Below are 26068 nucleotides of genomic sequence, written 5' to 3'. Positions count from 1 at the left end.
ACACAGAATGTATAAATTTCAAAATATTCAAAACAGATTGAAACCATCAACGAAAGGGGGTAAATCGCTAAACAACTAACTGACGTACGTTGCATCGCTGTCCTACTGCAGCATTTTCCCTTCCTGTGTATGAAGAAACACTCTACAAAACATGATGCATATTTTTTATGTTCATATTTTTGTAGCTCAACATGCACAGGAGTAGTACGATTTAATGTACTTTAATTTGATACGAAAAGAGATTACTACAGTGGTGGTGGCGGAGGAGGAGGCGTGCCAGCTTCTAGTGGTCTCCACGGATTACTACGGATACAAAGATATATACTGTATTCATTTTATTGACTACTTATGTGTTGAGGAAAGCATGACGATAATTAGCTATACATCAGATGCATGCTGCTCTCAGGGAGCGAGGCACAACCCATTTGTTGTGACACCATTGCCGGTTATCTGCAAGTAAACAATATAATAGGTAATGATTATTCTACATGTGACACGAAGTCGCTACATGAGGCTTATAGAAACAATTATCATGGGTGAACAATACAAATTAGCAGATGAGTATCCTCAAGGTGTAGCTGTTGTTTGTTTTGTCTGTGTGTTTCCAGCGCTAATGCGTTTTTTTTTTTCTTTTTTCTTTTTTTCACTATGGAGTACCTCCACCAGCTTGCCTGTATCTACACCTCACTATTAAGATCGGTTACCTTCGTTTCTTCTAGCAACCTGCAGTTGAGTTTTTGCCGAAAAATTGGTAGACAATGCTACCCACGCACATCACAGCTGAATGATTGTGGCTTACCGCTCTGGAATTCAAGTTGCCGGTTTCTCCCATGGCTACACATGTGCATACTCCTACTTTTCACGTATTTCCGTAGATGACAGTAATCCTATACTATTTGCTAAATTGCTAATTTGCGAAACCTGCTAAACTAAACCTGGCGAATTTATTGGAAATATCAATAAAGTTGGACATGGGTGTACCTGCGACGCGTATTCACTATCGATGCTTCATTGCCCGCAACATGCATTTGACAAACGCTGCATATTTATGGAAGATTTATTCTCAGCGAGTGCAAACGAACCAAACCTGCATCGATAGAAGGGAAAGTGCGTAGACAATAATGGTGCATCACTAAGTGACAAAAAATAAAAAAAATAAAAGAAACAGAGACAGAGACATGGAAGAAGAGATACAGAGAAAATATTGTCGGTTCCTCCTTCTTCCGTGTCCCCCTGTCTCTGGGCTTCATCGCCTAGTAAGCCCGCATTGATGCATTGAGGGATTCATGGCTACTAAAGAGTATGTTCTTACCATAGTAAAGTTGCGAATCTTGAATTCCTTGGATAGCTTGAGTTCATATGCGATTCCACGGGCTTTTATGTCTGCTGTGTACTGCTGCGGTGGTTCTTCTGCCAGGCCAATGTGAATAATTCCCGATAACACTTTCATGACAAGACGAAGACTTGGGCTTGCTGATCTTTTCCTGTAGATGGTCTCACTTTTGTATGTCACCGAAAACCTATAGAAGCAGCCGTTGTCACTCAAATGCAATGCCCTAATCGCACTCGCCCCACGACTAAGCACGTAATATAAACTAATCTTTGTTCAGCTTCTGTTGAAGGACAGCAAATTCCCAGCAACCGTATATTAATAAACACGACAACAAGCAACGCAAGCAACAGCAAAGTGAACTTTGATACGAGTCCTTCATATTCCCATATCTTTTAATACTGCACGGTGGACTACATCGTTTAGAACTTTCAAGTAAACAGATGTCCCATGGAAATGGAAAGCATCATATTTTTGAGAACAGGGAAGCTGTTCACACATTCCAGAGCAAAGCACTGTCGGAAGATCAATATCTCACTTTAGACAACTTGGTCCATAGATGTACAGCCCATCATATTCAGTTGAAGACGACGAGATAAAGCACTACCCTGAACGATACATCACCCACCCTCACAGGGCTCGTATTTTAGTACTCAAATAGCTGCATAACGTTGTGGCAAAACGCATCCCGGTCATGAAAAGGAGGAGGCCACCCGGCATGGACGAGGTGGACTGTGCGAAACGAAAAGGCTCGAGGAAAAGAAAGCCTCCAATGTTTCCCACTGAGAACATGCGAGGATGCAAGATAAGTTAAAAGACGCCTAGAGTAAGTTCGAGTACCCCATTAATCTTGTTAGCGCAACGTATGCTGGAGGCAAAATCGGGCAAACCGTCGCATGCGCGCGTTTTTACCAGAATCCGGGAGCGCCCTAGCAAGGCAAAGGCTGGTACCAGCTGGAATTTCTAGGCTGGATTATTGGACTGGATCTATCTCGGACTCTAAGACTGGATCTATATCGGATCGTGTTCTGACCATGGCATAAAACAACTATAACACACGCCTATGTCGATGCTCTAGCCCACACATTCCAAAGCGTTTATTGGAACGGCTGTAAAAATATGTACATGCTCACTTTTGTTCACTCCAACTTGAGCTATTAACTTGAGCTTCTAAATTGCACTGAAGAAGTAGTGACATTTATTTTATTTATTTTTAATTTGTTTGTTTTAACACAAGTTCTGTCTTTTTGTTTATTTCGATGCGTTGAGTTCCAGGAGTGACCAGAGCATTAGTTGTATCGGCAGCCTTCGGCAATCAGATGTGAATACCCTGAGCGGATGACAACGTCAAGTTCTACGCCATATAAATAACCGGAGCATAGCAGTGCAATTGCAATGCCTTTCTTCGAGTTGAAAAACGGGATACACGAAGGCGTAGCTACTGGCATCAGCAACGTAGCCAGTAAAGTTTTTTTTTTTTTTGGTGGTGGTGGTGGTGGGGGGGGGGGGGAGATTCTATGGGGCCTTTGCATGGGGAAGGAGGACTTAACACTCAAACTCGAAGGGTGTCGAACCGTACGCGAACCGAAAACCGTACCCGAACCGTTATTTTTGCCAGAACCAAACCCGAACCTGAACCGAAATTTTCATGACACTGTTGAACCCGAACCGGAGCAGAACCGTAAAAAATAATAGCGGTAGCTGGGTCGCAACTAAACCTCTCGGACATAAGAAGTCAGCATAAGAGTTCCTCTCAATCTCCCAACGAAGACGCATTGGTATCATCATCACGCGTGCATATCATAAATTTCAGAATTTTTACACCTAGCAGTCAAACGAGGACGTATAGTAAGTACACTTTCAGCGTCTTTTGAGCGCGTTGAAGCGCAGTTGCCCTTGTGAGCGCCGCGTCTAGGTCTCGCGAAATCAAAGCAACGCGAACTCGAACCCATATTTTTTTGCAGTTCGACACCCTGGCTAATATGCCACAACAATATTTTAACCGAAGACCTGTTTCTGAAGGTCAGCAATGTGGACATTCAACCTCCATTGTGATTAATCCAATATGTGGTGGTTTGTATCTTCCATTTTAATGTACGATCGCGGAAGTACCATGCTATATGCTTATAGTAAGTTTCTACCAGAGTTAGACTTGCCCCATCAGGTGTGCCTGGTAAACCCTATTTGTAGTGGTCAGTGGACAGCAGGGCAACGGTTCGTCACATTAAAGGCGCATAACCTGAAGTAATTCAAACCCAACTTTATTATATTTCATGAGGATCGTTTAACTGGAACTGAGATACGCTTTAGTGGGAGTGATTATTCCAGTAATTCAATTACTTTCGGAGTCATGCAACTGGAACTTGAACTTGATTCCAGGGTGTAGAACCGAAACGTTTTTCGTTCCGGTTTTCGTTCCGGTTACATCATAAACGATCCGGTACCGGTTCTGCTCCGGAGCAAAAAAATAACGGTTCATACCGGTTTTTAACCGGTCCCGCTTCTGCTGGGAATATTCATCCCCACAAAAAAAAAAAAAAAATCAATGTTACAAAATGTAAACCCGTTTATTCCGCATACATGGTATTTAATATTAATAGACAGCTGTGAAATTGGTAGTTCCTGGTTCCTGTAAGTTACTGTCTGTTCAAATGGGCTTTCTCCTTCCTTGAAGCACATGCTACAAGCGGACTTGTTTGTCGTGATGTTATACGTAAAGTACTTTCTTGCTAGATTGGAGCGATCGCGTACCATCCGAATGTCTGTTGCTACTGTCTAGCCAGCAACCACCACAGCACGAGTAGGACGCAAATCGATGAACACCTTCACTCACAAACGCGCTCGACGGCTCCGTTTTATTTTCTTCGTGTCCTGTCCACAAAAGAGTTGCCACCTCGCACGGGCTTGCCCTCGCGTATACGTAAATGTATTCAACTTAGCTGCTCTCAAACAGGGGACGCGCTGCGCGACATTACCGATAAAGAAACCGGTATTGCATCCCCCTTGGGTCGCTGTTTAGTTGAGGAGAGTTTGCGGGGATCAAATTAAAACGAACACTACGGCACATTGCTAGAGAGTCACATGCACCTCTAAGTCTGTGTGCGTGCGCGAACGATAAACCATTACAAAGGGAGCCTGAGGGTCATAGCATACCGACATACATTCCACCGTAACCGTAACCCTCGTATAGTATCCATGACATGACTTCAGAGCACACGACGTCTGTTTCATTCGCCTATCCGTAGTCCAAACCAGCGAAGTTTTTTCTTGGACCGAAAACCGTTAAATATATTTTTCGGTTTCCCTCCTGAGCGAAAAAAACGTATACGGTTTCGATTCCGTTCCGGTTCGCACCAAAAGAGCGGTTTTTTTCGGTTTCCGGTTCCGGTTTTCGGTTCGCTCCGACACCCTGCTTGATTCAATTTTCATATTACCTGCATATCTCTCCCATCAGGCCACGTATTTTCGAACTAAGCCGCAAAATATGATAGTTTCGGATTCTTCTCCGGGGGTGGATTACATCACCGGGAGCTCTGTGGCCTCTTTCCTAGCAACACTGCTCGTCCCCGCTCTGCGTCCTAAGCTGCGTTGCAATACCTCGCGCCCGCGAAGCCGCCTGACTAGGCAGCTGAGTAGACCCCTTTGTCTGTCACTATTGGAACAGGCTTGCCTAGCCGAGGCGCCCGTGGCGCCATCTGATTGCTCACGCAGGAAATGCGTACGGCGCAAGCGCAGCAGGTACTAGCGTTTCCCGCTGTCAGCCATCCCGGCTGTCAGACGGTCAGCCGTATAACTAGACTGCATCGATGCGCACTAGGCGGTAGCCAACTGAATAGCGGATTTGGCGAGATTTGGAACAAGCTTAACATGGTGGCACTTCCGGATAGATCGCTAGGCAGTCGACTAACCGAGGTATTGGAACGCAGCCCTAGTTTGGAAGACTACCAGCAATCACGGTGAGGAGACGGAATCCGATATTCAACGAACAATGTTGCCAGACGCGTTTGCAGATTGGGCATCCCAATGGCGCCATGCCTCTTGCATTAGTTTAAAAAAAATCCGTCTCATGTAGAGAAACAACATTTTCGGATTATACCGTGCGAGGCATATAGATTGCAATGACGTGAATTCGGTAGGATTCTCAAGACACGGTATCTAGGTCGTAGTAGCAGTTTAACACTCCATTAGAACATCTTCAGTCACTGTACGGTGTGACAACCCACATATTTTACCAACAGCTTATGGGCCAAAAGGCCAGTTCGCTTTAAAGTGATACTCACTCTCCATTTGCTTCCCCTTCCCAGACGACGGATGCTCCCTCAAAGAGCCCAGCTTCGGGAGCAACAAATTCCGACACCTGTAGGCGTAGGCGAGAAGAACAGCATTGAAAACAAAAGTGAGTACGATAAGAGCCAAAGAACAAAGTACACTGAGTATGTGATCAAAAATTGAGCTCCCGGGACAGACACACTCCTACGCCCTTTTGTCCCGAAGGAAGGGTGTATACAAATGAGCTTTTTCTTCTTTATACACTAGTCGTGGTCAACCAAAGAACGGCATTCCCGGCGCTGGAGTACAACTTTACAAAACACCTTCCGCATTTAATATGACAATAACCTTTGCCGAAAGGAAAAATGCCCCAAAGAAATTCGGCGTGCAACATTTCAAACACTGTGTTGGCTGCTGGTGGCTAAATACAAGGAAAAAGAAAGATACCGACAATGCTCTTGGCTTGAACAACACTATAGCATAGACGTAGGACATAAACAGCTGATTCCAGGGTAACGTTATGCCATAAATCCTCCAGCCACAATTACGGTTCTAACTATTCCTTTATCGATTGCAAATTCATGTTGTTAACCGCATTGTAACCGTATTAGTGTATCACCCAGTATACTGTAGCAGTGGTGCAGACAGAAGTATATTTTGGGAGCGGCCCTATGGGGATTTGAAATGGGGAAGGAACACTTTCCCTCGATTCCCCCTCCCAAACCATTAAAGCTTTAGGGGCCATTAGGTCGACGCATAGGAAAAAGTCAGGGTTGAGAGGGGTTTAAATCGCTGCAGACAACCTTGATCGTGGAACGTGTTATCTGCGCCACTCGGTAATATATGCTTTGGAACCGTAATCGAATTTTAGCCACGACAGGGGGACCACAATTTGATCCGCAATCGGAGGTAGTGGAGAGCCGCTATGCTTTCACGTAAAACCTTAACTGGCAGTTGTCAAGTTTCAACAAGGACCTGTCCGCTAACAGTGTCTTGAATCCTGCCATGGTGTCTTGGATCACCATCATTAAATAAAGTTGTTGTTGTTGTTGTTGGGGAGGAGGGGAAGATTCTAATGCAGCTTCGCCCTGACGATAGCGATTTGTTTATCAGGTCATTCTTTGGTAAAGTTGAACCTTCAAGCTCCTAAGAAAACCACGAAGCGCAGGTGTAGTGTACATGTAAGTGATACGGGGGTCATTAGTTTTTCTTTTTAATTCCATGTTAGTGCCGCGAAGCAACCGTGAGTGTGAGCGCGTATAGACGTGGACAGATGGAGAGAGGACAGCAGGAAGGAGTGGAGTACAGGGGGCTAGTATGCGTTCTGGGACGACTTAAGAGGGAACTGTACGAACATTCGTTTACAAACTCTTCGGAAATCCCGTGGAAAACCTGAGACAGCACAGCCGGTGGTAAGATTCGAACCCACCACCTCCCTGTCTTCAGCACCACCTCGGCTACAACCAACGAGCGGACGCTTTAACCAGCTCCGCCATGCCATGGTCATTAGATAATCGCTTCCGGAAATCGCGACCTGGTCTGGTAACACTGGGTCACTACGGCCATGATGCAGTCAAGCACATTCCTGGGCTTCTACAAATATCGTCGACATGTACTTAAGCTAAAAATGAGTTGCTGTGCATCGCCCACGACGACAGAGTCGTTTCGTGATATGTCCCGCGTACCAACTGTGACGAATGACGCCATACGGGAATGCCACGAGAAGAAAAGTTTGGCGGCACGATGTTCCCGACGCAGCTATAAGTTTATGTCGGAGTCCTATCCCGACGATACTCAATGCTTGCTACACGAATACGCAGTAAACATTTTCACTTTAACCGTATGTATTTTGCCGATGGTTTCTATACCAATCATTTTTATCTTGAAAGCAGGAGGACAGACGTACTGACGACCCCTCACGGGCGAGCAAAGATTGGTGATATATAGTCAATTGATTCTGATGTACATGCATCACCTTGTAACTAATCGTTTTGCGTGTATCACAGGGGTAACATGACTCATGTCAATGGCCCGTGCTTCCGAAGCCAGAAGAGAAGTGACCCGTACACTGTGCTTTCTTTCTTTGGAGATAATTTGGACCAGCTCTCGTGGGGGCGCCACCGACATATCAGCAGCCAGTTACTCCACGTGGGTTCAAATCATACTTCTTTGTTAACTTTGCTAAGGTCATACGTAAGCTGTCGGAACATTTTGATGCTACATTCTTTGACAGCAGTATGCAACTGTAAATTCCTTAAAGGCCAAGAACAAGCTCTCCTGCTTGATGACAATGCATAATGATGGCAATGATGATCATAATGATGACTTCTTGAGACTAGCTGGTTTAGGCATTTATAGTTTTGGACATTGGTTATATATTTCCCTGTTGTTTCCAGCAATACTGCTTGACACGGAGTAGCGCGAGGCAGCTTCAAAGAAATTCCGGATAACAGAAGGGCAGCACTACATGGAGTGATTCCCATACCAAGAGGCTGACATCGCCGAAGTTCGGTGCTGCATTAAAGGAGTTGTGACAGTTGGTTTCAAGCTTTCCCAGATAAATACGAAAAACTATTCTATCACCCGACATCATCCCATATTCAAGTTTTCAGGTGCATGACGCAAGCAGATACGGAGAAAAACGGCCCCGAAGAAGCGACATCGGTGACGTCACACAGGAGCAGCGAGGGAAGACGCGCGTCTCCCAAGCCAAATGGGGGAGAGGGGTCCGTGAGGTCACACCGTGGGTCGTCGTTTTGTGGCTGTGCGTATTTTCCGAACGAATCTAGCGAGAGCAAAAATTCTTTTTGCCACGGTGTTCCCATAATGAGTACGATGCGTATACATTATCCTTCAACACATCTGAGAAAGTGTCGCAACACCTTTAAGGCGAGACAGCTGGACACGGAAGGGGCTAGACACCATTTTCACACGCCGGTACCTTTAAAGAGGTCATGCTGTTCAGTACATTTTGTCCTCCCTTTCTGGTTGTATTATATGTAGGTAGGACATCGTGCATGCATCTGTCGCTGGCCAGCGCTATAGAGAATCTCTACAGTTGCTTAGCCATGACATTACCGTCTAGTCTTGCGAAATTCTCATCTGACCTGAAACACCCTGGCTGAAGCTGTACTCCAGATACCATATTTTTTGACTCTATTGAACCTTGCAGTTGCCTCGCGACACCTAACACGAATTCTGCTTTTGCTATGCTCTGCCATACTGTGTGATAATGTCATGGGAAAAAAATAACACCTTTGCTAATCTGCATGCTTGAGTGCTTTGCTGGAGTGGATAAGTGTGCTGGTGCTGGATGTGTGTACTTTGAAGGAGACAGGAAAGTCTGCAAGAATCTTGGTGTACGAGGTCTATCCGAAAAGTAATAACCTTAATGAGGGCTGCCTAAGGAAATCGCTTTCACTAGCTTTCGGACAGATATCATATACGTGACAGTTCCACATACGACCTGTGATTTATGAAGTTTTTTTACTTATTAATTGTAGCTGGAAACGTCAAAAATGTGTGCCTGTGATGCTAATAAAAGGAACAGCTTCGGTGCTATCGAGAATTCGTTTGCAAATTTGTGTGTGCAAAAATGCTTTTAATCCTGGGACACGAAGGACACGATATGTGACACCAATAAATACATTAAAGGAGAAATGGAAGCGACATTTAACGTGGCTCGAAACCCTGTCTAACAAGCTGCTTGGAATTCCTGACACCGACCACCATTCCCTGACTTTGTCCCCGTTTTCAGGCTCGAAGCCCGCGGCGGATGCGAATTTCCTTTTAATGGATAAAGGCATTCGACATAGGCAACACGTAGGAACTTGCGGCACCTTTCTATCCCTCTCCGTTCTCGAGTTAGGACACCGTGGCAACGGTGGCCCTCTTATATAGGGCCGGGGACATTTTTCACGATATCGGGTTTTTGTTGGCATAAAAAGGCGATTGAGGTCTCTTTTTGACGGGGAAAGCGTCCTCTTGCCGATATATTAGTTCCGTCTCCGCGCGACTTTGCGTTCTCTTGCCATAGTGCAAGAAGCGCCTGAACAGCTGGTGTCTTCCTTCCCTGCCACCGCCGCCGGTCGGGACTCTCGCGTCCATTTCGCTTGCAAACTTCGTTTAGTTTGGGCGCGTTTGTTCTCGCTCCCGTTGTTTCGCGTTTCGTTGCGGCTCTGGGCTCCTCTGGTGCACCGAACTGCTGTGGATGTATTTTTGTGCTCTACAGGTGACGTCTGAACGTGCTTTCGTGTGTGCGTGTTGGAAGATATACGTCCAAAAGCACTTAGATTTCGTGAAGTAAAAGTTAGTTGCGTGCCAGTAGTGTCATGCTTCGTGCTTTTTGTTCAGTATCCTTTCTAGCATATGGGTTCCTCTTACCTTATGCTGTCAGTGTGATTATTGCCCTTGTGATTCCATTACCTTATCCTCTATCTGTCAGCTCAGAGCCCCTATTGGTAAACCTCCAACGCTTATCAGGGTGAAGATGTCACATGTGATGCTCCAGTGGCCCTGCTACTTATGACGAATCTGTGAATTTCAGATGCTTTTCACGGATCGATTTCCGTGAACAACGCAGTTGAGCCAGCCACACACAACGTGGGAAAATGAACAGATACGTGACGGAAATGTTGAAAGACATCAAGTAAGTCGCGCCAAAGTGCGTCGCAGAGCTCTTCACTGATTCGTATTTACTGTGAAACAAGTGAGGAATACGCCTCACCCATGCAAACCCGTCATCTGTTCCACGGCAGTGCAAGTCTTTACAGCTGTGTTTTGAATGTAAATAAATTGTGAATGATATTAATAAATAATTTGCAACGCAGGTCCTACATCTCCTATAATACCTATATTGCTCCTATAAAACTCCTGTGGTACCTACACCACTTATAGGTCCTATATCCAAGAACACCGTATGTATAGGACCTACATATAGGATTTTTCAGTAGGGTTGTTGAAACGTTTTACACGTGAAGAAAGGTAGACTACTTCATGAAAGCTTGTGAATATTAAAGAACGCTTCAATTTCGTGCATAACAATTATGTATAGAATACGTCAATCCGAGAAATCAGTATCCTGGATACTGGCGCTGCTGAGACGTCAAACAGGTGGCCAACGTGCACGTGATAGGGCCCCAAGCATAGCTTGACGACAACAGGGAACAGATTACTTTCACTAGACAGCTTCCTCTTTCTGCCTTGGGGTGCCCCATTGCTTGCCGCATTGGATACGTGCCGTTTTAATGCGTTAGCATTAGGAGTCTCAAAATGGCAAAAGCTCTATGTATATGTGTGAGATCATGAAGGCACACCGAGGCAGAGGCATAAGTGGACATGTGAAGGGGATATAACAGGGTAAATGTAAATGGAGGTAAATGATTTGAAACTGAAGTAGTCGAAGGTAATTAACAATACGAGTTCAGAGGAATTGCAGGTAATTAGAGGTAATTAAAAGCAGTTAAAGCAAGAAAGTTCAGTTTAAACGTATCGAATGTAAGATTATTCACGAGTCAGGAAATTAATAGAAAGATGAAACGAAATAAAAGATTACCGAAGGTTATTAAATGTGATTAAAGGTAATTAACGTCAATTAAAGGGGAATTGAGAATAAATAAAGCAAGTAAGCGTAATTAAAGGGAATTTAACGAAATCCAAGATTACCTCAGGTATCCTGCAGTTACCGTCAGTTATTAAAGGGTAATTGAAAGCAATTGAAGCTAATTAAAGGATAATGAAATGGACTTACATATAGTAATGGAAAATGTTGAACCAGAAGTCATGTATAGACTGGAGGCGGACAATCAGAAATCATGTTAGACCAGAAGCTGATACCCGGAAGTCAAGTATGGATTGGAAAAGGCGTTTAATGGCTAACGCAATTCTCTCGCATTTCCTTCTAAATCACCACTGAATTTTTACATTGTCTACGTCCTTTCAAGGGTCCAAGAAGCGATCTAATTCACTAAAGTGCTTGCAAGTTGGGAAGCTATCGTGGATACCTACAGCTTCCGAGCTACTTAATTTCTCCATAAAAAAGGGAGCCCCAATCCACCCATCCAGGATATGATAGAAGTGATGGCATCGTCCCGTAGTAGTCCAGCTAAGCTGTCGAGCGTAATAGTCGCTCAGCTGTGTTGACCTTTTGACTGGATCATGGTGGCCGGACGCAGTTGCGCGTTCTTGCCATTGGATGGCCCCCTTTTCGAAAAGGGTGCATGCCACAGATAAATCAGAAAGTGCGCGGCACTGAATCTGTTGAGAGGACTGCTCCTTCCCAGACAGAACACTATCTCTTCCGGACGACCGAAATAGATCCCAACTTCCATGTCTTGAAATGGATCCATAACTTAAAAACCCGAGACTAGGGTCCTCTCGTTGTTGAAATGGATGTCAGGTAGACATCTCTGGGAGTTACATGAATGGATGTCACTAGCCGTACATACGCAGGATGTATCGTAATGGCAGTTTGAAGAATTGTCCATATGGGGTCCCTGACGGGATGTTAAAAGGAGCATTACCCTAGGAGAGAGCGAAACGTGGCAAGGTACGTCGCAGCGTGAGTTCGACCTTCGAACCAACTCAATGCCTCAAACCAAAAGCAGTACCAAACACAGACATTATCATCATAGTGAGTTAATACCCAAAGCAGTACTTCAGTGCAGTGTTATTGGTATACGCAATCGCATTAAACTTAAATATCTTGCCATTTAGTTTGAATCACAAGCAAACATGACTCTCCAATTTGTGGAAGCTCGCAGGTATAGTATCTGTTTTCACTTTGGAAAGGTATGCCACTGCCTTTCAAAGTTATCTGTTTGGGTCCAAGAGCTTATATATGTACGTCTTTATTTTTGCTTTTTAAAACTTGGTGCTCATTGTCCGTAACGGAAATACGAGAACAAGCAAAGAGAAGTAACAGAGAAAGAAAGATGCACGCAGTGGCCGAAACTGAAACAAAATAGTGGAAAACACACCTACAGGCGTATTAAGCAGTCACTTACGCAGTACCTGAATACAACAGTATCAATAATAATGAGAAAATACAGGGCCTTGAGCACGTACGCAAGTAAGTCCGTGTAATACCCGAGCATCTCCCTGTAACTTCCTATGAGGATAAACGACGGATATTTGTGGGAAGTCCAAATCGCGGTCACTGAGAGATGTGGCGGACGTACGTTGAAAAAATGCCTGTCTCCCAGGGACCGAAGTCGCGGAAAAGGATATCCCCAGGAACACCACGGGAAGTGTTTTTCCGTTTGGGTTCGGATCTTTGTGGCCGGATCTAATGGTGAGAGGCGTTGTCAAAGATTGTGCCAGGACTTCCGGTCTCGTCGCTTTAGTTTTAGCGCTACTTTAGCTGTCGTCCTTCGGTATGTGATGAGGTCTGCGTGTTGCTGTTCTGTGCGAATAGCGACCAAACGCCCTGAAGTAGCTTAATTTGATAGGTAATGGCCGATCGACGTGTCCTGTTGCAGATTTCAAAAGTCGCATCGCATACGCCGTAACGAATACCTTGCAATAGCGTGCGTGAAAAGATGAGCCTGTATCTATTATTTGTATCAAGAAACATAACTTCTACAGGCAATGTGATGCACTTACCCATGTCGATTCCAGTTCGAGACTATTGAACGTTTAACAGTTGATTGTTTACAATCACACACAATATTTTACAGCTGATGGTCTGGAAATGATCTAACAATGTTGGGCATTTCTGTTTTTCTGTTTGTTTTCATGTAGCCTTCATTCCGTTCCTGTTTTGTTAGATGTCTGTTCAAATGGATAGACGGCTAAACGGACATAGCTTTAGGGTAGATACCTGATTGAAAAGCACTGACGAGTTCCTTCCGTTTGTGATATGAATTTCGAAGACTGTAAGCGATGCACTATTTTGGTCAACCACCCTATGAATCCTCGCGTCCTCGAAACCATCGCAGTTCCTTTTTGTGGAATCATGCTGCTTGCCATCCATGCTAACCTGCGAGAAATGAGAAGGAGATAAATTTATCCAATGGTCTGCTTCCTTTTGCAGTTAGTACAAAATCTGACAAGAGTGCAGCGACAACACGTGAAATTTAGAAAGAGCAGCAGGTCAGGAGAACATAAGGTCCCTGGCTAAAATTACAAGGTTTGTCGAGATTTTACAACTTATTCTGAACAAAATTACTTACGCTTGGAAAATCGAAACAGCTATATATTCATTACTACAGGCGCGCAAAGGTGATATCATTATATCTGTATTTCATGATAGTTTTATGTTATCGCTTTACTGGCTCTCGCAGCATACACTTGGGGTCGCACCACAAGGTTGCGGCTTCAAACTGTTCACCTAAAGGAGGATAGAAAGTGGGGAGAAAAAAGTTCTTTTTTCTTACACAGTAAATTGTATTATGTTCTTACACAATAAATACTGTCCTAGCGAACACATTACGCCCACTGCAGGCGTTTGATTGCCCCGTTTGCGTGAAACTTTCTGCTCTTCTTTGGAAGCCACGTGACAAGCCAGGGAACGCGCATTACGACGTGACGAAGCATCTGCGTCCACTCAGAAGAGGGATCGCGGAGTGACTTCAGCAGCTCGGATTCTGGTGCAGGTGCTGATTCTTTACTGATTGCATAGTTCGCCCGCATCAGGTAAATTTAGCGAATTTAGTGAACACCACCACATGTCAAGCGGCGATGCCGACGTACGATTAGATGCGTACGATGCTGACGTACGAAAGCTACATACGCAGCTTTCGATATATCATCGTGATAAGTGAATTTTCTTCATCAAATAATTCGTGTATGAACCCAAACAGAAACGATTCGTGCTCCAACCTTGAGCAAGAGTGTTGCACCCAAGGGGTTTCCTCTCGCCCTTCATCGTAACGCTCAGGATCCGCTTTTAACGAATCTGGCAAATCAGGGTACGTAAAAGGGTCAGAGTACAATTCGGAAAGTGGGCCATGGTTGCCGCTCCAGCAGTCTTATTACTTCTTATATGCACCGATTCTGCAAATTTTCCTGGGCCCTACATGTGTCCTCCTATACGGTCACAGCTTTGTCGAAATCAAAACTGTGGCCGGTCCTCCAACAATGCTCAACAAGTTCGGTCTTAGATTTAGTCAGATTTGTGGCATTTACTACATCTCGTCTATGTTCCTTGTGTCGGGTGCTTCTCTTTCGACCGGTTTCGCCAACGCTACGACAAGTCAACTTATATACGACACCGCTTTGGGAATTAGGGTTAACCAGCTGGTTTGGCTTTGAAACGAGGCCACGGAGTCTGGTAAGAGGTTCAAAAGCTGTCCTTAGCCCCAAGGGGCGGAGGGCGCGGCTAATAGCTTCTGAAATGCCCTCAACGTACACCCCAAGAAATAAGGGTGTCGTTTGGGTGTATAGGGCAGGACATACGACCGTCTCCTGCAATTGACACCCCCATCCTTCTTTGGGGTGTTAGTACACAGTAAATCATTTTACACCTTTATTTACTCAAAAAATGTGCATTTTCATAAAAACACGCTTTTCTATTCCGCAAAGGGTGCAAGAAAAGCGTTACTAAAGGTATAATATGGGCATACACCACGTTTTATCCAATGTCGATCATTAAGGGTGTAAAGTGGGGTGTTGAAACAGGTGTTTACCGTCTAATACACATTTTTTACACCCCATTTGAATTGGGAATATGGTGTTAAAATGGTGTTTTATTTCGTGAAAGAAAAACTATGCTGGTTTCACGGCTCGAGCAAGTAATCACATTATAGACGATAACCTGAGTTAAAAACACAGTATTTCACATGGAGGGATATTAGGAATTTAGCTGATAGCTTCGACTCGTTGTAAGCGTGGGCGTTAATTACAAAAACGCATTCCTGTCACCGTTAGAAACGTTTCCCGCCCCACCACATGTAACGAACGTGCCCCAAGAAATTGTATTTCAGTATATGATCCATCCGACACGGCAATATAGGCTAGGGTGCCCGAGGTCCCTTCAAACCTCGGCACTCACATTGGTCCCACAGTGTTACCAAGCTAACGAGGCGTGACTGCGACGCATTGCGCTCCGGTTTAGGTTCTACGATGGAACCACAGCTGGAAGTCTGCCGTGTTCACGGTGCTGCTTGACATAGAAGCAAGAACGTCGAACTGTATGTCTCGGCCACTGGTCTCGGCATGTTGCCGCGGAAGCTTCTGTGCGGAAGCTATTTGCGAGGGAATATTTGCTAGCAAACAATTCTATCATAAAAGGTGTTTTCAATCGAATACTCCCCTCTTCAGGGTGTTTTCGTTTTGAAACGCCCATTATAACAGTGTTTTATTAGGAATACACTTAACTAAACGGTGTACTAGAAAACACCCATCATTTGATTGTAAATGCAACACCAAAAATGTGTGCGCCATGGGACAAGCCATTTACACCAAAAAGTGTAAAAAAGTTTACTGTGTACTACCTACTACGTTGTCCTTCGTGCTTTGGGTTTTATTCTTGGATTGGGGGTCGCGAGCCGCGTTTACATGAATGCGACAGAAGAGCACCGACTTGACTTGCCGGATGAAATGCGCTAAAGTAAATGGCCAATTCACTAGGTAGCCCATCGAAGCCAATCCGCCAGACATACGTGAATCCAGACGGTAGATGTACATTAAAAGAGTGCATGTTGACAGAAGATGCGCATCGAAAACAAAAGGAGGGTGCGCTCTGCGAGACGAGGACTAACACGTTCAGGTGGCTACAGAACAGATTTTGTGGACGGAGAAGAAGTGTTGTCATCATATTCCTGGTTGTTCATACACAGAGGCTGTGTTCAGGACTCAAATCCTGGAACGATTCCTAAGTCTTGCAAGCAACGACGACCCTTAAGGGGACTATAAAATCATAAATAACCCCCATATTTTTGCCCACCATCCTGCACAACATCATTGTTTGAAAACACACACAAGACATTACCGCTCAATTCGGCATATTTTTTACGTATAAATATTTTGAAGATTGCTGGAGCACGGACGGTGCTGCCAGCGAACGGCAAAAAAGAGCAACTTGGGTTTCGGATCTGCGGCGTCCAGGGATTGCTCAACCCGTACCACGTGAGAGTTAATTTTGTAGAGAACAAAGTTGACGCACATTATCGCTACAGCTAAACGTTATTAAAAAAAATGACGTTCACTTTCTTAGGTTTTACATTATTAAAGCATTCAGCTGCTTCGCCGTTACGAGCTACGATACAACGTGCCGTCTGCAAGGCCATCTGTGTTATCGCGTTTACGGTCTACGCCGTGGGTGGTCATGTTGGCCGCGTGAAGCAGGAAGTGAAAGTCTGTGACTTGTCTGTCGCTGCTGTGTCACATGTCCGAAAGATCTACATATGCCTGCACAGTAAATTCAAAAACACCCTTTCTTTGTAAAAAAAAGTGTTTTTAAGCAAATACACCTTTTTTAATTCCACAAAGATAACCAAAGGCGACAAAAAGGGTGCTAAAAGGTGTATGAGAAAATACACTCTTTATTACACCTGTCTCTACACCCTTCAAGTAACACTGGTGTCGGAAAAGGTGTTTACGTTATATACACCCTTACGACACTGGTGTTGAAAACGGTGTTTTCATTCGTGAGAGAAAAATTACATTGGCTTGACTCATAGCCGCAGTTGCTTCGCGGTGCTAACACGGAATTAAAAAAAAACATTGGCTTGACAGCTCCACTCATTAGGTAATCACATTATAGACGATAGCTTGAGTTGAAAACACAATATTTGACAGGGAGGAATGTCAGGAAGCTCGCTGATATCTTTGACTCGTTACAGGCGTACGTGTTAATTGCAGATACACATTTTTGTCACCGTTACGAGTTTTGCCGCACTAAGCTTAGCGAACGTACTCCAACGAACTGCATTTCAGTATATGATCAATCTGGAACGCCAATTTAGGCTACCGAGGGTGCCCGGGCTCATTACTGGCATCGTCTGAAGATGGCAGCATCGTAACGCCTCTCATTTCACGAGCACGGACGGCGTTACGATGTTGCGATCTTCACCTTTTCCCTTACACATGTCCATCTGTTTTGCTATCATTTTATTTGAATTTTTTTTTGCTCACTCACAGTGTTGCTAGGACAATGAGGGTTGCCAGTGAGGCGCTGCGCTCCAGTTTAGGTTCTGCTGTGGAACCACGGCTGGAACTGTGCCGTCGCTAGGGTGGTTGTTACCATACAAGCAAAAACGTCGGACTGCATGGCTCGGCATGCTGCCGCGGGCGCTTACACCCTTTCGAAAGGGTGTAAGAGTGTTAAACACCCTCCTAAAAGGCTGTTTAAAGCGTGCAAAACAAGGCATTTTCAAGGAAAAGCACCCCTTCAAAGGGTGTTTTACACAGAATACACCCTCTGAAAAGGGTGTTCCAGACCATACGGTGTAAAAAGTGGTGTGAGTTATAGGACAAGCCATTTACACTCATAGGGGTGTTTTTCAGTTTACAGTGTGGTGTACGTTGTGGTGTACGTTGTGGTGTCCGAGGATGCAAAAATCGTTCATCTTCGACGACGGACGTTTTTTAATACACGATTGCATAGGACAGTGCGCGCAAACGAATGTTGTTCGAAGCACTGGGCTATTGATACAGCAGCCGTGCTGAGCTCATTTTGCTGCCGATAACTACGCAGATGCCGCTGCAGGCGAATTGCGGAATCGTCCGAAGCAAGCTGCCGTTCAGTCACCAGTTATTCTGTGTCACCAAGGTGACTAGCTCAACACAACGTCTCAGGTATGTACAGGTGTCACACATGTATAAATTATAATATAGCTATTACGTATTTCATTAAACGTATGTCATCCTACTTGTCCCGTACTGGACATTGTAAACATGAAGAAATTTAATTTCAGGGACATTCCAGTATTAAAGTCGCGTCAGACTGCTTCGTTGTTTGTAGAGACATCTACATTGGGTCATATTTTGAAATTTTCTCTTTTGAAATAGTTTTAAAACTGTTTCAAATCGACTGCAATGATTTCATAGACTCGTGCATGGAAGTCACTGTATCGGATAACACTGGTGCTGCCGGCACATTGTCCACGTCGACGGACACTGAAGTACGTAGTAAAAAATACTATTGTCTAGATCAGCACTGCAAAAATTGAGAACCAGAGATATTTTGCAATCATGAACTTCCCTACTGTGCAGGAAACTGTACTCGAGCTCGACCATGCGTACTGCAGCACTGACTCTACGACCACTATGAAGTCTGCATGTAAGAATTGTATAGAGCATTAATGCTCAACATATTCTGCATGTCCTATTACTCTTTTTTTGTGTGATCCATGCGCCCAAGTTAACATGACAGAAATAGCTGAAAGCCGGTATGCGAAAAATAATGATCCCCAATTGCCAGGGGTGACATCTTTCCTGTTTATTTTCCTGTTTGCTTCTGCCAGCTGCAGCTGCATGATAGCTCAAGAGGCTGAATAGAGTCTGTCTCCAGTTTTTTTCTTCTTCTTTTTTTTTGCATTCGTTCCATGTTGCTACAAAGACACTTGAAAGGCCATGACGTGGACCATCAACCCCCACTCCACAAATTCTGCCAAGTCCATTGGTGGAACCAGCAGATTTGTTACGTGTTGCAGAGTTTGTGACACTTTTGGAGTCTTTGGACAGGTGCAGCATCAGTATGACGTCAACAGTGGGAGAAGAAAGCGATAAGAACTACTAACTTCTTTGAAGGGTACAGGAATACTTCCTGTTGAGGTATAGTTATAAGTAAGGAACGCTAATTAATTTTCTAGAGATGCATCCTCTACACCTGGATGCACGTTTCTTGTTCTTGTTCTTTCCGTTTCTTGTTCTGTCGAATAAATCTTCAACTGTGAGTTTGCAGCCATAATGCTGTCTACTGTGCTTGCCCCTCATGCATGTTGACGTGCTATACCGTCCTTGTCAACGTGACAAATCATCTTGTTGCCACAGCTCATAACTCCAAACAGTTTTCCGCTGCACCCTGCCATAAGTGTCGGGTAGTCCTATTTTGGACGGAAGGTACACGATGTGGTAACATCCACATATCTAAAATTTTAGTAGACGGAGATTTGCTGTTTACACCTACATGTACAACTTTTATTCCACATCTCTTTTGTCACAATTAACACACTTGAACAAAACTTTTCATTTTCATCAAGATGTCAGGTCTTTGTTGGATCTATGTGCTGCACCAGTATTCCTGCACTCTTGTCATCAACAGAGAATACAAAAGCACACAAATGATAAATATAACTTGCGTGTTAAACTCAAAAAGGAAAGAGAAAACTGTTTATATTTCCCTTTTTGATTTTGCTTCAGGTTTGACAACACTATCACGTACGTCGAAACATCAGTTTGCAGAATGTCCTACTCTGTCTCCTAAATCTCTGGGTAATAAAAAGGAAAAATACAGGGCGTATTTTTTTAGATACAGATTTTTCATAAAAAAAACTATAAGGGCTAAAAGGAATGCTCTTTTCAACTCAGGGTCCGCCGGACGTTCTTGACCATATGTTGCTCAACCGTTAAACGGCTAATTACCTAAAAATTGGTAATTAACTTTTTAATTATAAAAGCTACGTAGTTGTCCCAATGAGAACATATGTTCCTTCCGGTGACCTGGTATCGTAGCCGTTTTCAGAACAAAAATCCGTTTGGTAGATCGTCCGCAAAAAAAATTCGTGAAGGAACACTATTTTTCTTTATTTTGTTCATTGCGCATGTTCGAAGACCTGTCTTTCCTTCACCCCCAATGTGAGAGGGTGAAAGAGGCACTGTCGCCTCTTGCGTCCTGGAAAAATATTCCAAGAAGAGATAAAACGCAAAGCAAGATAAGGGGGTTCCCATAGTGTCACCCGATACATGTGTTTTTGTTTTGTTTCCGCAAGTTAAAGCTAATCTCCGACGCATGAGGCGGCACTGCGGCGGCTTCTTCGACACATGAGGCTCCTTCACCCTCTCACATTGGGGGTGAAGGAAAGACGCGTGTCCGAAGATGCGCAATGAACAAAATAAAGAACAAAAAATGTGTTCCTTCACGAATTTTTTGCGGACGATCTACCTAACGGGTTTCTGTTCTGAAAACGGCTACGATCAGGTGGCCAAGAACGTCCGTCGGCTCAGAGATGACAGAAGTGAAAGCAGCATGTCTATAGCCCTTATAGTTTTTTTATTCAAAATCTGTATAAAAAAAGACACCCTGTATATGTTTATAAGTCCCAAACGTCGCCACACCAGCATTGGACAGCTGTTTTGGTCTTATTGGGCCTTCATCAGCAATGTGTAGGTGGGCGACGTTTGAGCGAGTGGCGTCGGAAGGTCACGTGGAACGTGATGTCCTCCCGTCAGGGTGAGTGACTCACCTCTGAAAGCCCAGTGCGAAGCCAGTAAAGTTTCTTCATTTAGACACCCTGTATAGTTTGAATTGTGACAAAATTTTGCTTCTGCTCTTATATTATATTTCAATTAAATGTTTTGACGCGTCTGAAAAGAATAGCGCTGAAAAGAATAGATAGGTAGTCATTCCCATTCACAGAGACTCTACGGGCTAGTTTGGTTGTTGGGTGGCTTTAATGTGTGTGGAAAAGTGTCAATGTATTTCATGTTAAATGAATGCCTGTTATTGCGTAATAAATTATTTAGTCATTTTGAGTACTATTGCCCACACCAATGGTGCTTGGTTAACTTCGAACCGAGATCAAGGGTTGCTAATAATTGCCTTCTTTACAAATGCTAGTTTGGTACAAATCAAAGTAAAAACATGGTAATCAATCAATTACGAGTACTCCTGTTAGCGAAACAGTGTTAAGTGTTAAATCCCAATCTCGGTTCAAACATTAACTGGCATTTGGAAACCTGGTCAATATCAAGTATATGAAAGGTTATGAACACAGTTCAGCTGAACTACACTGATGAAAATTAGCTCATTTACTCCCCATATATACAAGACAGTATAAGACAGTATAATCTACAGTATATATATAAGACAGTATAATCTACAGTATATATATGACAGTATATATATATAAGACAGTATAATCTACAAATACAGATATTCCCCCAGGCTACTCAACCGTCCAGGAACAAATTAATCATTATAATATTCTGCGTCTGAAAAAAGAGCAATGAGAAAAAATTGCAGCAAGCAAGAATTGAAAATTTGCTGTCGTCCATATATACATTTCTACAAGTCTGCAGGTATAACGCCCTGATAGATGATGGGAAAGCATCTCTACTAGCATGCACGATGCAGGTAGGAAGAATCTTTCTATGGTGCAGTCTCAGAGCACCTCATTTTCATCGTGTGAATTGCCAATAGGCAATATAACGGAATTTCCTGCAGAAATAAGGGTTTTCCGCTCAGTTTGCTGTTGCAGCACGTTGTAGCACGTAAAGACCGCACGGCGCAGCCGCGTATGTTGCCATGCTCTTCGGTTTCTCGGATGTAAAAACATTTGCAGGACTTCAGTATCAAGGCACAGCATTTCGAAATATTCGTTGTTTGTGATGCAATTATCTGTCTGGTTTTTACACGCATTCTCTACCTCTCAGCAGCACAAACACTCGCCCGCAGTATCCATCGGCTTGCGTTTCCCACATGAACACCTGCACGACAGAAAAACTGCGCTTGTTTCGGCTTATGCAAGTGCTTCTCCCTGACATATGTAAATTTCACTAACCAGCCCGTGTTCCCGGCACGGTCAGCTACTGCTGAGTCCTGTACACACTTTCCGACATGCTATCGTACGAACAGAAGTTATGTGCGAACCATAGTTCTAGAATGCGATGTTCTGGCGCACTCAGGATCGGGAGGTTCGACATTTTCGACGTAGAAGGTGCTCACAGAATTACTGCCACTTTCGTTGTCGCATGATTAGCGAACGGAAGCGAGCATATTATATGCGTCCTCGACAGATCGCGCGTTGTGATGCAATTGTTGACAGACTGTCGGATTCCTGCTAGGTCCCAGGACATGCAATCATCGAAAATTCGATTGAACAAAAACTACAGCGAATTCAGCGGAGTTCTTTGACATTTGAACTTTAGAAGGTAGTAGCTTTTCGCTGAACATAAAGTTAACTTGTCGGTCCCTTTATAGCAACGCATGGTTAGCGCACTGGTTGCGAGGATAACAGTGTGTTCTCAGGCAATAGCATAGTATCACGTAATTAATGCACAATGTCATGATCAATAGAAATGCAGAGCTTGCGGAGTTATGGCTCGAAAATGATGACATGTTTACCGTTTCGTGAGGGGCTATGCTTGAGGGACGTGCTGGGGCTTGTCTCCTGGGGGGTGTTGTCTTGCACCTAATATTTCGTGATGGGTGGAGTGCTAACTAACTGATTGGGTCGTGTGGATGGTGGTGAAAAATATTAGTTTTTTTGTGTGTGTAACAATATTTTGAAGAACCGAAAATAATGAGTGATTGTCTCGTCTTTTCTCCAGGTAGCGTGTCTTTCTCCTCGCGCCTTTCTATTATTTTCCCACTATCCTCAGCTCGACAGGTGTATTTGACGTTCCTGTTAGCCCTAGTGCTAACCTGTGTTAACAGTGGTTGAAATGTTTGAGTTTGTTCCTAAGTTTCTCTTTTTTTTTCTTTTCTCGTTTTTGTGCATCTTGCTTTGCCGTGATACGTAGCAAAACGTGGCGCCTCGCGTGATGCTCTTCTCAGTGTACTCTCTACTCTACACTCTCAGTGTATTTTAAGTGTGCTCTCCCCACTCAAGTTTATCTGTTCTTGATCGTGGTTTTCTCTTTCAGCAACGTCCTTATGAGCATTTTCCATCCACCTACGCATTTTCTGTTGAGAAGGTGACAATGTCCCGCTTGCTTGCTTGGGATTTTTGAGGGCACATCAGCGTAAAATGAACCAAAATCTTTTGAAAAGCTCTGTCCTGTGTGCTAGATTTCGGTTTTCATCATCTCTGTCATACCTTTTGAGTTATCTGTACACCGTGGACGAACTACACTGCCTCTAGTTGTTCTAAATTATGTTTGTCACTATTCAGTTTGTTGGAGTAATAGGAAAGGTTTGCCTAAAATGGTTGAGAAGCAAAAAGCAAAATTCAAAAATATGTGTTTTATTTTTCTGTTCAAATTTTCATGTTTAGCATTACTTCCTAAATACCACTCATAGACTTCTGGAATTTGATAACAAGCCCTACGTTCGGGTACTACCAGCCGTCGGAAGCTCCCATTGCCGCAATAGCCCAGGGAAGTGGGCCCAGCAAAACGTTCCACTCACAGCACTTCCGATTGAAGAACGCGGTAAAAAGCGTGGGTGAAGTGCGCATGCGCAGACCCACCTCCTTTCTTACCCTCCTCCCCCTCCTTTCCTCGGGTTTCACATCTGCTCTGTCTCCGCCAGTTTCGCCTGTTTTTCTTTTTTTTTTCACGATTGCCAAGTACCTAGGCAACACACCACTATTGGCCCAATATTAGACCAATGTGGGCTGCCAGGTTCGCCAATATCAGCATATACGGGCTCTCAATATTGGCCCAGCATGAAAAATAGCACCAGGCTCCCAATTGCACCACTATGGGCTGCCCGTATTGCAAGCCAATTTTCCTCATATTGTGCGAATTCATACGTGATAACGTCAGTGACGAGTCTGTGTAGTATCCGGTATAACATACACCATTAAAAGTGAGATTACTTATTTCATCTTTCTTTTTTTTTCCTATTTCTTTTTTGCAGATCTTCTTATTGATCCACCTTGCATCGCGCTACAAAAACCACAGTGCCTCGCCTAAAAATGGAGAGGAGGCTATAATAGGTAGTCGTATTGCCAAAACTTTAGGATGGGACAAGCGCAAGCTTTCCCCACATCCAACCTTAAAAATAGTACTGTCCTCGTGCTAAAAGCACAGAACCTCTGATGCCAAACATCCCTCAGACGGCTCTTATACTTCAATATGCTATCACAGTAGTTCCTATAGTAGAAAGGTGCGAAACACTTTCGTGACTGTGACGCACACACAACTCAGCAACTCGCACTGCATCTGCAGTAACTTCAAGGCACCAAGAGTTACAGAAAATATATCCCTTTCTATCAGACATAGGAGAGGTTTAGTACATCGTATGCTATCGCCTTCGCGTTCGTAAGCGATAGCTCTCTATTGTGTGCATGTTGGTATAATTTCCGATGCCTCCATGCTGTCACGGAAGGACTCACGACGACAAGCAAATGTAAACCTTTCAACAAACGCGATATGGAGAGACTTCTGGAATGCGTGGAACGCTACCTCGACGGTGCTCGCGCGGTTCGAGATGCCAGAATGCCTCCTCTCCCGTCTTGGCCGTGACATTGTCAAAGGTGAACCCGAGCATGCGGTCGCTGTCGGCGTGCAATACAAATACATTGCTGGTGGAAAAATTACAGCTGGCGGTATATCCGCATCCGAGCCGCTACCAATCCGCTGCCTTCGCATCCGATCCGCATCCGACCTCGAGCTATCCGCATCGGATCCGCACACCGCCAGAAAGTGCTAAATGTTCATCCGAATCCGCAAGTACCTTGCGGATATCCGCTTCCATCCGCGGATGGTGCAGGGCTCTATTTCATACGCTTCAACGCCAAATCTGGCCGTGCTTCTTGTGGGGTGTGGGGTGGGGGGATTTATTGGCAGAAAAAAAAAGGAAATTTGATACAAGTACCAACAAGGGTTCGACAAATTTTCCGCCATTTCAGCCAATACGGGGTGCATACCTGGGCAATATGGGACACATATTGCTAAGTTTGAGCAAATATGGAGAAAATCATGGCAAAACGGGTCTCATATTGAACCCGTATCGCCAACGCCCAGCAAATTTGGGCACAATATTGTGTGCTGCTTGGGTAACGTCAGCAACGTGTTGCCCCAAAGGAGGGCGTATAATGTCATTTTTGAACATTATACGCCCGCTAAACTGATCTTTGTTTGTTTTTGCTTTTCTCTTTTAGATTACTTGTAAAGTGTATTAAGTATGTTCGTGTTGCTCAACGGTGTACTAACTCCTTTGTATTATGTGCTCTTTTCTTTCTTTTCTTTTTCTCTCATCATGCAAATGTTCACAGTATTTTATTTTATAAATTTTATGTATTTTATATGCTGTTTTTCCACTAACTGTATGTATGTAACTCTACTGTAATTGTAACTGTTTTTTCCCACCCACATGTAATGTCCGTTAGGGCCCTTGGGGTAAAATAAATAAATAAACACGAGTATTCAACCATTAGGCTCACCTGAAATGTCCCATTGTCGAGTACCTCAGTTTGGATGACATGGACCCCAGGGTGCATGGGCCACAAGTTGTACTGAATTTCGAAATCCCATGTGCTCGCACTGAAAAAGATAATCCGAACCTGAACAGAACGTGTTAAACAGCTTCACCGTTTGTGTGGCGTCCGCTATCTTCTCAAATGCCCTTTCTCAATGTGCAGACTACATTCGCTTCATTATTCAATGTGAGTGGAAGACGCGTCCTTCCGTCAGTGTTCC

At 44.1% G+C, this 26068-nt stretch overlaps 1 protein-coding gene across 2 annotated transcripts in view; it reads right to left on the bottom strand.

Moving 5' to 3' along the window:
- Positions 1-322: 322 nt before the first annotated feature.
- Positions 323-26068, bottom strand: part of LOC135368146 (uncharacterized) — a 57033-nt gene continuing 31287 nt past the window's right edge. For both annotated transcript variants that reach the window (XM_064601264.1, XM_064601270.1), the window contains 5 exons: positions 25813-25912; positions 13419-13577; positions 5611-5687; positions 1313-1520; positions 323-450 (listed from right to left, as the gene is read on the bottom strand). In XM_064601264.1, coding sequence (XP_064457334.1) covers positions 403-450; positions 1313-1520; positions 5611-5687; positions 13419-13577; positions 25813-25912 — 592 coding nt within the window. In that variant the 3' untranslated portion in view covers positions 323-402. The remainder of the gene's footprint in view (positions 451-1312; positions 1521-5610; positions 5688-13418; positions 13578-25812; positions 25913-26068) is intronic.

This window comes from Ornithodoros turicata, chromosome 1 (assembly GCF_037126465.1).
Source record: "Ornithodoros turicata isolate Travis chromosome 1, ASM3712646v1, whole genome shotgun sequence".
NCBI classification, from domain to species: Eukaryota; Metazoa; Arthropoda; class Arachnida; order Ixodida; family Argasidae; genus Ornithodoros; species Ornithodoros turicata.
This window is presented reverse-complemented; position numbering and strand designations above follow the sequence as displayed.